This window comes from Sinocyclocheilus anshuiensis, unplaced genomic scaffold, assembly GCF_001515605.1.
Source record: "Sinocyclocheilus anshuiensis isolate Anshui unplaced genomic scaffold, SAMN03320099.WGS_v1.1 scaffold117, whole genome shotgun sequence".
Lineage (NCBI taxonomy): Eukaryota > Metazoa > Chordata > Actinopteri > Cypriniformes > Cyprinidae > Sinocyclocheilus > Sinocyclocheilus anshuiensis.
Genome location: NW_015536624.1, coordinates 1269279 through 1282814, shown reverse-complemented (window position 1 = coordinate 1282814; position 13536 = coordinate 1269279). Strand labels below are relative to the sequence as shown.

At 36.6% G+C, this 13536-nt stretch overlaps 1 protein-coding gene across 1 annotated transcript in view; it reads right to left on the bottom strand.

The window, feature by feature from the left end:
- tnksb (tankyrase, TRF1-interacting ankyrin-related ADP-ribose polymerase b) overlaps positions 1 to 12589 on the bottom strand; it is a 23162-nt gene extending 10573 nt beyond the window's left edge. Inside the window, exons 1-6 of the mRNA XM_016507933.1 lie at positions 12032 to 12589; positions 10652 to 10876; positions 9201 to 9296; positions 8570 to 8606; positions 5641 to 5716; positions 2358 to 2378 (exon numbers count right to left, since the gene is read on the bottom strand). Of these exons, the coding sequence (XP_016363419.1) occupies positions 2358 to 2378; positions 5641 to 5716; positions 8570 to 8606; positions 9201 to 9296; positions 10652 to 10876; positions 12032 to 12509 (933 nt within the window). The 5' untranslated portion in view covers positions 12510 to 12589. The remainder of the gene's footprint in view (positions 1 to 2357; positions 2379 to 5640; positions 5717 to 8569; positions 8607 to 9200; positions 9297 to 10651; positions 10877 to 12031) is intronic.
- Positions 12590 to 13536: the final 947 nt, after the last annotated feature.

Genomic DNA, 13536 nt, shown 5'->3' with positions numbered 1-13536 from the left:
TGATGTTTATCTGCTTACCCCCAGGGCATCCAAGATGTAGGTGACTTTGTTTCTTCAGTAGAACACAAACTGAGATTTTTAACTCAAACCGTTGCAGTCTGTCAGTCATATAATGGAAGTGAATAAGAATCACGGCTTTGAGAGTCTAAAACATACACAAACAAAACCAAATTAAACCCGGCGGCTCATGACGATACATTGATGTGTAAAGACACAAAACGATCGGTCTGTGCAAGAAACTGAACAGTATTTATATAGTTTTTTTACCTCTGATTTTCACCGCAATGTCTGAACTGCCCTGAGCGCGTTCGCATCTTCTTCTTCAGCCGGCGCGTGACGCGTCGTCTTCTTGCTTTACGGCGGATCGCAGACTTATAAGTGCATTACCGCCACCTATCTCTCAAATGGACCATTGACACTCTATCTACAATCTCAATTGGGAGTGTCAATGGTCCATTGAAAGATAGGTGGCGGTAATGCACTTATAAGTCTGCGATCCGCCGTAAAGCAAGAAGACGACGCGTCACGCGCCGGCTGAAGAAGAAGATGCGAACGCGCTCAGGGCAGTTCAGACATTGCGGTGAAAATCAGAGGTAAAAAAACTATATAAATACTGTTCAGTTTCTTGCACAGACCGATCGTTTCATGTCTTTTCACATCAATGTATCATCACGAGCCGCAGGGTTTAATTTGGTTTTGTTTGTGTATGTTTTATGACTCTCAAAGCCGTGATTCCCATCCACTGACATTATAGGACTGACAGACTGCAACGGTTTGAGTTAAAAATCTTAGTTTGTGTTCTACTGAAGAAACAAAGTCACCTACATCTTGGATGCCCTGGGGGTAAGCAGATAAACATCACATTTTCATTTTTGGGTGAACTATCCCTTTAATATATAGGATGTTTTAGTTGTATTGAATTTATTATACATTTAAATAAGACTTTCAGCCTACTTATTCGGAAGTGTTGTATAAATGATATTTAGTATGTCATACTTGTTTAGTTAGTTGCTTTCTTTCCTCATTTTTTAAGATTTTAATGCCACTCAATTCTTTTATAGCTTCTCAACATTTGTTTCACATGCCTTAAAAAGGTGAAAAAGTCAGTGTCTCTACCCATAATCCTTAAGACAGACCCACCAATCAGAGAAAATCAATGGTACCAAGTAATCAGAAATAGATGCAAAAGAGCTCAGCGCCAACCACAAACTTCCATAAAGCATTGCAAATGACATAAAAGTCTGTTTCCAATTATATTTTGCATTAAAAATGTAGCCTATTGGTTTTACACAAAGCCAACAGGTTTATACTGTACCATAATTTTTAATTAAATTACATCATTTGCATTGCTTCAAGTGCACAGACCAGCAAGTTTGTAATGCTCCTGTAAGAGTGGTTGGTTTGGTTTTCGGCTTCAAATTCTTTATTGAAACATTCATTGAAATTAATTTGGAGAAAATGGGAAACTTTCTCGAAACATTAAAAACGGTCACTGTTGTCAACTATTGCCTCTTGGTGCAAGTAGGCCTTTATATCTGCGATCTCTCTGAACAACTGATGAATCTGGCTTGAGCTCGATCACTTTAGAAGAGATGATAAGTGACTCAAACCACTAGTAACTTAAAATAGCCTAAGTTACAAATTCGTTCCCAGTTCATGCAGTGAAAATGAAGAAATAATGGTGACATGCCTATATGACAGTCTGAACACAACCACAGCAAAACAATCAGCACGACAACCAATCTCAACGCAGCCATTTAGTAATGAAGATCTGCCTCAAAAGAATGATGCATTGTCTGAGAGAATTCTATTATTCAGTGCAGGATGGAAAGGCAACATTCATGTTCATGTCACTATTATGAAATCTGAAGTAGTACGGCACAGGCAAACGCTTCTAGCATACACACAATGGATCTAAACAGGACAGGATGTCAAAGAGAAATCACCACGTTCGTGGAGAGCATGCGTGCTGATCACAACAAATCAAACAAACGGATTGAAGAATGTGAGGCGATGCATGGATGCGGAGGTGGGGTTTAGGGGTGGAAACATGGTGGAGTTCTTGCAAAGGCAGACAATTTAGAGAAGTATTGTAAAAAAGTTAAATAAAGACTTTAAAGAAAGAGGCAAATGAAAGCCTTGTTTTCAGAACCTGCAGGAGTCAACAAAACGTTAGCCGAGCTATTGGTTGATTGATGGATTGTGACCAGCAGAAAATAAGGCAGGTTTCTGTGCGTTTTAAGTGTGAACCAGCGTATGGATGGATTTTTTTAGGGACAAAAATTGAAAGGAAAAATAAATAATAAAATCACAGAAGACCAAATAAAAATAATTTCTGTTTCACAAAATAAACTTACCAGCATTTTTTGAGATGTTGACTGAATGTCGCCAGAACAAAAAACAAAACAAAACAAAAAATTAGCTATTAACTAACATATTATCCATCAAAGCCGACTGTGGTGCTTAAAGCCTAATAATTCCAACAGCTACAGCATCCTATCTTAAATTACTAAAAAAAAATCTATAGCTACTTTATTTCTGTGAAAGACACAGGATGATAAATGCCGATTTGACATTTTAAATGGCCAATATAACACTAATAAATTACCGTTCAAAAGTCTGTTAGATTTTTTTATGTCTTTTACACTCACCAAGGCTGCAAGTAACTTGATCAAAAATGCAGTAAAAAAAGAAATATTATTACAACTTAAAGTAAATATTTTGTATTTGAATATGTTTCAAAATGTCAATTATTACAATGATGCATGCTGAATTTTTCACATCTTTCAGGCTTCAATGTCACATGATCCTTCATGAATCATTCTAGTATTTGCTGCTCAAGAAACCTTTTTTTATTATTATCAGCATTGAAAAAGTTGTGCCGCTTAATATTTTTGTGGATACATTGTGTTATCTTTCACTTTGATGAATATAAAGTTGCAAATAACAGAATTTATTTGAAATAGAAATCTTTTGTAACATTATAAATATCTTTACTGTCACTTTTGATCAATTTAACGCATCTTCGTTGAATAAAAGTATTAATTTCTTTAAAATCCCAAACTTTTGAATGGCACATATACACACAATTTCATTTTCAACATAATTTTATACAATATTTCCTCAATATTCTATACAAAACAAATGACAGCATATACGTTTATCATATCAGTGCATCCCTTAGGCCTATAAACATTTTCTATGCTCATGTACTGTGCTCAAAAACAATACAACGCAGCATATATACAAGTTTTGTTTTTTTTGCAAATAAACTCTGACTGCAAAACAAAACGTCAGCGCATCAGGGATATTTCTACATTTACAATGTCAAATACTCACGTCTATGTAAAGTACATTCAAGCGTGCATTATGCTCAGTGATCAACTATTTACATTTACACATTTAGTGAATGCTTTTATCCAAAGCAACCTACAAACGAGGAAAAAAGCAATTTATCAAACTAGTGCGCTGTATTCCACTTAAAACGCTACTCTCAAAATACCAGTCAAAATTACATCATTATACAAAACACCAGCATCAACATGAGTATCAGAGGGTACAAAAATGAAAGTAGCAACAATACTCAGCCTCTAAAAAATAATAATAAAAGCCTACATCACTATACTGCAGCATGAGTTACAGTACATAACCCAAAATCCATTACAAGACAAACAGGAGACAATCCCACAATGAACTCATTCCTAAAAAGCCCTTCTGATATAAAGACACAGAGGTCTGGAGGGAGGAAGTGACCTGAAATGATCAGGGATGACAGAGGATCTGAGGGGAAATCAAGGTCCTGTTATTATGTTGTGACTAGAAGAAGAAATGGATCAAAAAAAGCTTTGGCCTAAAACGTCATGAAGGTCAGACGTGCATCCAATAGGCATCAAAAGATCAACTGAAATCCCTTATAAAAATGACTGACATCCAAAAGCAGCCCAGACTGAACAAAGGGGCAGTGTAAACTTTGGCATTGGCAAACATTATAAAACAACATCAGCTAGGGATGTTCATTTTAACTGGTTAACCGTTAACCAACCATATAGAATTTTGACCGATTAATACAATCAGTTAAACGGTTTAAAAAGTCCTTTATTTATTTATTTTTTCAGTAATTTATCAAAATATTTAAAAAGATTTGCTGCATGGTTAAAATACGCTACAAATTTTGTGTTTTTTTAGAGAAGAAATAACATAAGTCGCATTTTATTATTTCATTCAGAAATAGGCTTAATGCCGACGTGAAATGTTTACAAACATTATAATAAACACTGTAAACATAGCTAGACTATTTTAGTTCCCCTCACTCCACAACAAAGCATTTCAATTAACAGTATTTAGAAAAGAACAAGAATTTAAAATATAAGAAGCTACAGCAATATAAACGACAAGCCAAAACTAATTCATTTAGGCTAAAGCGAAACTGAAACCAACGTTGGGTCTCTCATTCGACACAAAATCAAATGTTTCCATATCCGCGATGTATTTGAATGGCAAATTATTATTTATTATGTAGCCTACTTCACTCGCGTTCCAATATCCACGTAAAACAAAATGTTTTGCATAACATCGAGGCAGTACGGTGATAACACTTAACGGCACAGATTTTACTACATATTTAAACTGAGCAGTGTGTTTTTTTCCCCATATGTTTGACTATTTTTTTTATGATAATGAACAGGCTGCATTGTCAAGGTAGCAATGCTTAACTGTGTGCGTGCATGCGGCGCCGGCGCAATCTCTTGAATTTTTTCCTTCCAACAGTGGAAGCAACTACTCCTTTTAGTCATAAAGATAATCGGAACTGTAAAAGGTTTGCCTTTATTTGTGTACATACACAATAAAAACAAATCTTTGTGCTTTTGTAAAATAAGCCTAAAGAAAAATAGAATGCCTCTTCCTTCTAACAGTGGTAGAAACTACTCCTTTTAGTCATAAATATAATCGGAATTGTAAACGGTTTGCCTTTATTTGTGTATATTCACAATAAAAACAAATCTTTGTGCTTTTGTAAAATAAGCCTAAAAAAAAATAGGATGCCGCTTTCTGCCGTCTGGTTTCCTTTCGTGCAGCACAAAAATTAACTGAAACTCTGCATACTAGGCTACTTGTTACAGTTTTTCTTTATGACCATGTGAATCCTCATGTTCTGTTGTTTGCTGCTTTTTGCGCATGTAAAATTAATCACCGGGAAACAAATGTTAGTATTTTTAACGGGTCACAGACACTTAACCTTTCTAATTTAATTCAATTCTAATTTAAAATAATCTTGTCGGTTTATGGTTAATAATCGGTTAACGGTTAGGAAAAATAACCGTAATGAACATCCCTAACATCAACCATATATCCAAACTTAAACTCATCATGGGTAAAACTAGGTCAGTGCTGTTTACTCTAAACACGGTATAACTGAAAGAAAAAACTCAAACAAGGGGATTTGGGATTGTCTTGACCTACATCTATTTATTCAACCAATGAAATACATGAAATCACATCCTGGGTTTGAGTAGAGCTTGAGTTTAGAAACAACATCAGACATATTTTCTAAAACAGTCATACTTGGCATTTACAGATGTCAAATGTTAAAGGCAACATTATGGAACATTTTGAAGATTAAGTAATTCTGATCTGTGTTACCTTGCGCCCATCGCTGGCGTGACAGTTGACGTTAAGTGGGGTCAAAAGTGCCATCAACTTTTCCTCATTTCCGCTCCTAAGGTTTTCAAAAAAGAGGAAGACAAACACTGTTAGGAATGGCAACTTAGAGAAAAGACATTTCTGGATGAGTGACATTAAGTCAAAAAAGAAACAGCAATATCTTTTAAAATAAACGAGTTCAATGCACAATGTAAAGTTAATGTAAGTTTCAATATAAAACGTTCCTTTTTACTCTATTTATTGCTAACAGCAATACATGGGACTGTTTTGTGAGCAGCTATTAAAGGATGGTGCAGTGGCAATTATATTGGACTATAGGGCTGTCAAAATGACTGAAAAACTAAATTCGAATTTTCCAAAACCAAGATGGACTCCTTACTTTCTTAGTGGAATCAATTTATGGTGATCTTTTAAAATCCTTTGTATAGTTACTTAAAATCATTTAAAGTCATCAATACGTTATGTTGCAGTATGTGGTCATGAGTCAATGTTGGCATTCTAAAAGCAGAACTTGATAGAAGTTATATATTTTTTGTTGCCAAAACAAAATGATTTACTTCTGCACAACAGTGTTTTACTATGCATGTTAACTAGCAATGAATTTAAGTTCCCAATATCCCAAAAACAGTTTGCAGTAAAATCAGCGTTTAGGAGTTTATGTGAAAGTATTTTATTGTGGATTAAATGTCGACATTTTAATGCCACTTTCATTAACCTCTCGCTGACCTCCCAGTTTAACAGATGGGAAATCTGAGCTGAAAACCGATACTTAACACACCCTGTGATCAGAAGCGAGTCTGTCTTTAGATATTAGACTGGTGTAGCATTTACATTGGTGTGCACAGTAGTCATTTTGCTTAATTTTACACAAGACGCCCGCTGACATAAGGGGCGGGTTGGTTTGAGCCGAAGCAGATTGCTCTCTACGCAGAGCATGTTTGTGATCTCAGAGACACGCATCTGGGCGACACTTTAGCCTCCCTGTTTCTTGCATAAAGGGCATGACATTTATAAGAATGAATAGTGTGGCTTGTGCATGGAAAAGAAGATTTTTGTGAATGTATATGTGGTATGTGTCTGCTGGATAAAACAGACCTTCTGAGAATCTAAAATTCAGAAAACTTATGCCCAATGCCCCAATCATTTACAGGAATATGTATTAAAGTAAATGAGGGTTGGTTTGATTTCATATTGATTTCAGCATTGACTTTAGTTGTCGGAGCAATGAGGTAGCACAATGCTCTGGACATCATGTAAAACAGTTAGGCCTATTATATATGCATATATGTGTGTGTGTGTAGAGTAGGGCTGTCAAAATGACTGAAAAACTAAATTCGAATTTTCCACTTAAATATTATCAAAATTCGAATTATATTTGAAATTAAAAGGCATAATTTCAGTTAGGGGGAAAAAAGCTTTTGGCTTCTCTTGAGGCCACAAGAGTGCGCGTCGAGCAAAATATTATGCACGTTTCTTCAAAGCGTAATAAAATAACACGACTATCTTTGAAAAAAAAGTGCATAATGTTTATAACCCATATATAATAAATAAAGTTGCTTAAACAATTAAAAAAAAAAAAACAGCACCATGCATGTATGTATAGTTTAATACAAAGGACCGAAAACCAATCACAAAGAGTAGGCTACTTTCTTCATTTAAAAACATGAGATGCAGTGGGATGGGGGAAAACCACCATAAAGTCTTGAGACATGTTTTTTAAAAGTTGAACTTACATTAATTTTACATGGCTTTCTAAACATGCCGCTCTCTTGTGCGAGACGTGAGTACAACGCTGATAGATGCCCCTCTAGAAAATGTGATAAATATGCGTTCTGTGTGAACGGCTTGGTTTCAGTTTCGCCGTAAACAACATCTTCGACACACTGATGCTCTCGTTTTCCGCAGTATATTGAATGAACAGCGTAGCAGCACCGCATCTAGTGGGTTCAACTGGATAGGCTAACAAAAGCATTAAAATGCAATGACACTTACATTGTCGTCGCATTTCGTGCGCCACTGATAAGGCTGCCTGACGGCTGACGCAGACCTAAAATTCGAATGCAACGTTTTTGCATTCGAATGTGGATTTAAAAAAAAAATTCGACAAATATTTGGAAAAAATTTTGACAGCCCTATTGGACTATACTGCTACTCATTTCAGAATTTTATTCAGAGGCGCAAAGGTATCAAAAATATATAATTTGGTGCAGTTGCAGATATTTATATGGCCAAAAAGTAAGATGAAATTCTGCAATGTAAATCAATGAGATCTTCATAACAATATAGAAGATAGCTTACATAAAATGCATATAAATATCAGTCGTCACTCTGTATCTTCCAATAATATGTCTTTGTAAGATGATACTTACATTTTTAGTTTTATGTTCCAAGCTTTGTAGTTTGTATTATGAGGCAAAACAATGCAATGCAATACAAAGAAGATTGAGAGATGAACAAATAAACATTCCTCAAAAGTCTAAATTGGTACTCACATTTTAACATGATTTTTCCAAAAATTGATGTATGGATAATCAAGTAAACCTACGTTGGTTCAGTCCAGTAAGTGTTCATCTTAAAATATTACTAACAGTATAAAAGTTATTCTTACATTTACTTTATAAAATACTTCCCCTGTCCAATACACATTTATATACCAAGTGGCAAAAATGTCTATTCTTGAATTTCCGTTCTGTTCCGATGTCAGAGTGTTCGAAACATTAATATACAACTATGCCAGGTTGTGTGTAGCACCTACAGCTCTGCACATTCTTCCCAAAGGACTCCAGCATAAGAAACAAGCGGCTGAGGGATTCAAACAAACATCCAAACCCCCCTCAAAACCACTTTTTTCAGTGTTTATTTTAGCAATACATTGATATTAAATTATTATAGCATGCCAAAAGCTCACCTCGCTGCCTCCAACAGTTCATCCTTCTTATATTCACCTGATAAATAAAAAAAGACAGCAGGTGTCAGACAGGCTTGATTTGCAAGATTCATTAATGTGTGTGTGGATATTTTTAGTGTGGCTGTGTTCAGACTGGAATACTAACATTCTGCTTAGCATGCAGTACCTCTTTTAAATAGTACGTGAAATGGTATGCAGGATGCAACGTTTCAAACAGAAGGCTGTTACATTAACCTCACTATATTTAATTTGGTGAGTGGCACCGAGTTGGCATTTTAATCCAACTTTGTGTGCAAATATTTAAACATGAAGCTGTCCTGTCAATTAATGTACCATGGAAATGTGGCTGTAAATGGCCTTAGGTTTATTTTTCAGACTGGAGTGCAGTGCATTGTGGTAAACAGCACTCACACAGCATGCTCTGTCTGTATTGGCATACTGCATACTACAAAAACATACTCAGTGTGCCTTTACATGTCTGCTCATCAGATTGTGTGTGTTGTTAATGCCTGTAAAGCAGATATGTGTGTGTGTGTGTTGTTAATGACTGTAAAGCAGATACAGTGGGTACGGAAAGTATTCAGACCCCCTTAATGACTGTAAAGCAGATGTGTGTATGTGTATGTCTCACCGGTGAGGACGGTCTTAGCAGAAGGGTCTGCCAGGTCCAGAGCTGATTTGCCGTCAGTGTTTCTGATGTTCGGATCAGCGCCGTGCTGGAGCAACACTGTAAGAAACAGAAGCAAGCAATAGTCACCGATACTAAAAGTTGATAATGTTGTATGTTGTGGTTGATAAGTATAATTATCAACACTGTTTTTCCACCTAAAGTGGTCATACTAGCTCTGCAGTTTTAGCACAGTCAGCCATCAAAACACTTACACGCATAACAGAAAAGATGGAAAACTGTTTATTTAGTGCATTAACCAATGTTAACACGAACAATGTTTAATTTTAAATGCTGAAATTTACAAATTAACTAAGATTAACAAATGCTGCCGAAGTATTGTTCATTGTTCGTTCATGTTTCCAAGTGTAATTAATTACTGTTATTATACACCTATAATAACCTTAGAAAGTGTTTGTTTTTTCTTTCTTTCTTCTTTAAACACAAAACAAGATGTTTAGCAGAATGTTAATGATAGTCATAAAAAGCACCACTCTACGTCAGCTTTAATAACTATCTGTCATTAGTTAGCTAATCTAAATGGTCCTGCAGTGCGACAGATACATTTTTTAAGTGTGAATAATCCATACAGTCTATCAATTAATATGAGATCATAAAAACTGCATGCTTATTATTACTAATGCTGAAAACCTCTTGTTATGTGGGAGGAACCACACCGCTGGACTGAACATGGGTAATGTTTATGTGAATTGACATCGGTTTAATTAATAGCAGGAGCTACAGTGTATCAACATAACTTTTCTAGCTTGTAAAGGTCTTATTTAATTGTTTTTTCGGACTCCTGGTTTATATTAAAATACAAATACATTTTTTTTTTCAATTTTGATAAAATCTGAAATCTGTTTTCAATATCAGATTAATCAGTACAAAAATAATAATATTGACCAATAATGATATATCACCAATATACTGCACATAAGTCACTCTCCACACTCGCGAAATAACTCTGAAGAAATAGTTTTAAACAAAGTAGCACACCGAATTCGGACAAACCCATTCATCATGTTACTAATGCAAACCTCAGAGATTCTGTCAGTTTTCTCACTCAGACTCACACACACACACAGAGTGCTGTCTCAGCACAGGGGTATTCAGCAGCGCTCTATGACATCAGGGCACAGGAGAAAAATACTGCAGGACAACAACATTACTATCACAACACAGAAACACGCTGGAACGCCACATCAGCTCTCTAGACAACGGCTGCAACTCCACACAATGTGGACTGTGACTCATTAGACTTGATTCACTGCCTCACTGCTAGGGATGAACCGAACGATATATTGGTGACCATCAGAATTTGTCTTTATTAAAGCTGTTTTAATGATCAGAAATGGTCTGATTGGACTATAATTGGAAAAAGATGAAATAACATTTCTTAAATGAATCCATACCAATGCACACGTCTATTTTGCCCTTGATGGCGGCCTCGTGCAGAGGTGTATAGTTCCAGTTGTCTCGTGCGTTGGGGTCCGCGCCGCTACACAGCAGCAGGCTGACCACCTCCGCATGCCCGAACGAGCAGGCGTTATGGAGCGGGATCAGACCGCCGTCGTCGCGGGAATGGACGTTTGCTCCGGTCTGCAGGAGATGCTCCACCACGTCCCTTCTGCCAAAGCCTGTCAAACATTGCATAGGACAAGCCGTTTAAAATGCAATACATCTAACATGATAAATTGAATGATAAAAGACATATCAGATCTTATTCATATCTGATCTAAAAATGTTCTATTTGTGAAAGTGTAAGTTTTTGAAATGCCTCAACTATCGGATATATTTCATTTAAAGGCATAGTTCACCCAAAAATGAGTGAAAAATTTCCATGCCATTTCAAACCCGTTTGATTTTCTTTTTTGGTGAGACACAAAACAAAATATGTTAATGATGATACTGATAAAAAAGCATCATTCGGAATCTTTTATTCATCAACTTTAATAGCTAGCTGTCATTACTTAGCTAATTTCATGGTCCTGCAATGTAACAGACATATTTTAAGTGCAAATAATCCATATAGTGCCTCAATCATTATGAGATCATGAAGACTGTATGTTTATGTTTACTAATGCTGAAAATCTCTCATTATGCAGAGGGTCCACACTGTAGGACTGAAACGGCTAATGTTTATTTGGAATGACGACCATTTAATTGACAGCAGGACAAAATGCTTGACTTTTTAAGCTTATAAATGTCTTTAGTTAATTTTCTTTGAACTCCTGGTTAGCAAATCTTCAGATATACCTAAATAGAAATGGATTTAGTCAGCTCATATGACTCACAGAATGTAGACTTATATTATATTATAGGTTTTAAAAGCACACCCTAATTAGATAACACCAACATTTAATTTGTTTTCCTGTCCACAATGTTCATTTTAAATTTGATTAACGACTTATGATTTATGAAATGTAAACAGTTTGAATAGATATTGTTTACAGACAGTTTGCGAGGGAAATTTAGTACTGTACAATTACGTGTCAGCTTCGCATGAAAAATTGTATTTTACTCATGTTGATTTGAACCAAATGAAACATGATGTAATGATATTCCATGACACATAACCATTACACAGTCAACTTAAAATACATAATTTCTGTATGAAAACAACAAACTGTATATACGAATATATTCGTATACCTCCACTGAAAAATCTCATGCCTGTATAAATAAACTCCAAATCTAGTGGAACCAAAATCCACAAAGGAGACGTTTTGTTCTTTTATAAGGTCAAAAATAAACAAACACGGATTATATTTAGCAAATACATAAATACAGACCTGCAGCGAAATGCAGAGGGGTTGATTTTCGTCCGGCCATGTCTTTGGCGTTCACATTCACCGAGTCCACCAGCCTCTTCACCCGCGACACATCTCCGTTCCGACAGGCCTCGAACAGCTCTCTGAACGCCCCGCCAGCCCCGCACACTCCGTCCCCGGGACTGGCCGCACCTGAGCCGGGGCTCTGGCTGCCTGCGGTCGCGCTGGAGCTAATGCTGCTGCAGCTGGAGCTGCCGAGCGCGGCCTCTGCTGTTGCTGGGGCGGGCCGGTCTGGGGAAGAGGCGGAGGAGGCCGCTGCGGACTCCATCGTGGCTCCGCCGCATTCCGCTGCGCCAGTGGCCGAGGGGCTCAATAAAGTCGTCGATTCGGGAATAATCGCGGACGGCGATTCCGGTGGGGGGAATGCGATAACGGCGTTCCGCGGAGACGGCTGCAGGCTGCTTTGTTGGTGCTGTGAGGATCGACGGGACACCGCCATTTTCCCCACGAAGCTCCGTCTGTCAACAATAACAGCTGGAGCCGCTGCGCTTCCGCTCAGTGCGAGAAGGCTTCCGGTTGGAGGCTATGCGCTACTGTTTCTGTTAAATATTTTCGTTTCTTTCACTCCACATTTAAATTGATTTTAATGTCATTAAAGTATGATACACAACTTCACATTTATGAAATTATAGGGACCGCGAATGAATACTATCTATCTATCTATCTATCTATCTATCTATCTATCTATCTATCTATCTATCTATCTATCAATCTCTGTCTGTCTGTTATTTTAGTATCATTGAGATACTTACAGGTTTTTTTTTAATAATTTGAATTAAAGTTAGCAGTTTTGTTGTTTTGTCATTTGTATTAGGCTACTTATTGTTTTTAATACGTCTACAGTGTTTTTAAACTATTTTTTATATTTTAGTTTTAGTTATTAGCGAAATAGCTAGTTAAAATAAATGTAACTAATTAATATTGCTTTGGCAACAAGCTGAAATAAAATAAGTTTAAGATCTATTTATATCTATCTATCTATCTATCTATCTATCTATCTATCTGTCTGTCTGTCTGTCTGTCTGTCTGTCTCTGTCTGTCTGTCTGTATGTCTGTCTATCTATCTCTTTAGACCAGGTGTCTGACTTCACATTGAAACTGAAAACAATGTTACACCCAAAAGTTTGGCCCAGGGTGAAATGATCTTCTCCTCCACCTCTTTATATGACACACCCCTTTGTGGACATTCAAACTCTTCTGGTATATGGGGCCCTGTTGCTACGGAAACAACAACAAAAACCTCCACTGGCACTATAGGACAAGGTTGTTTGGGTGGACAGAAATGTTATCTATGATATTTTAACAATACATATATTAGTTCAGGGCCTACTTATGCTCTCTTGGTTGTTTTGAGTGTAAATGAACAAAGATTGTGAGTGTTTTAGTGCATTGTGTTATTAATATGTAGCTGGAGAGATGTCTGGTTCCTCTCGTGCTACAGAGACGGATGGGAATCAAGATTCCTA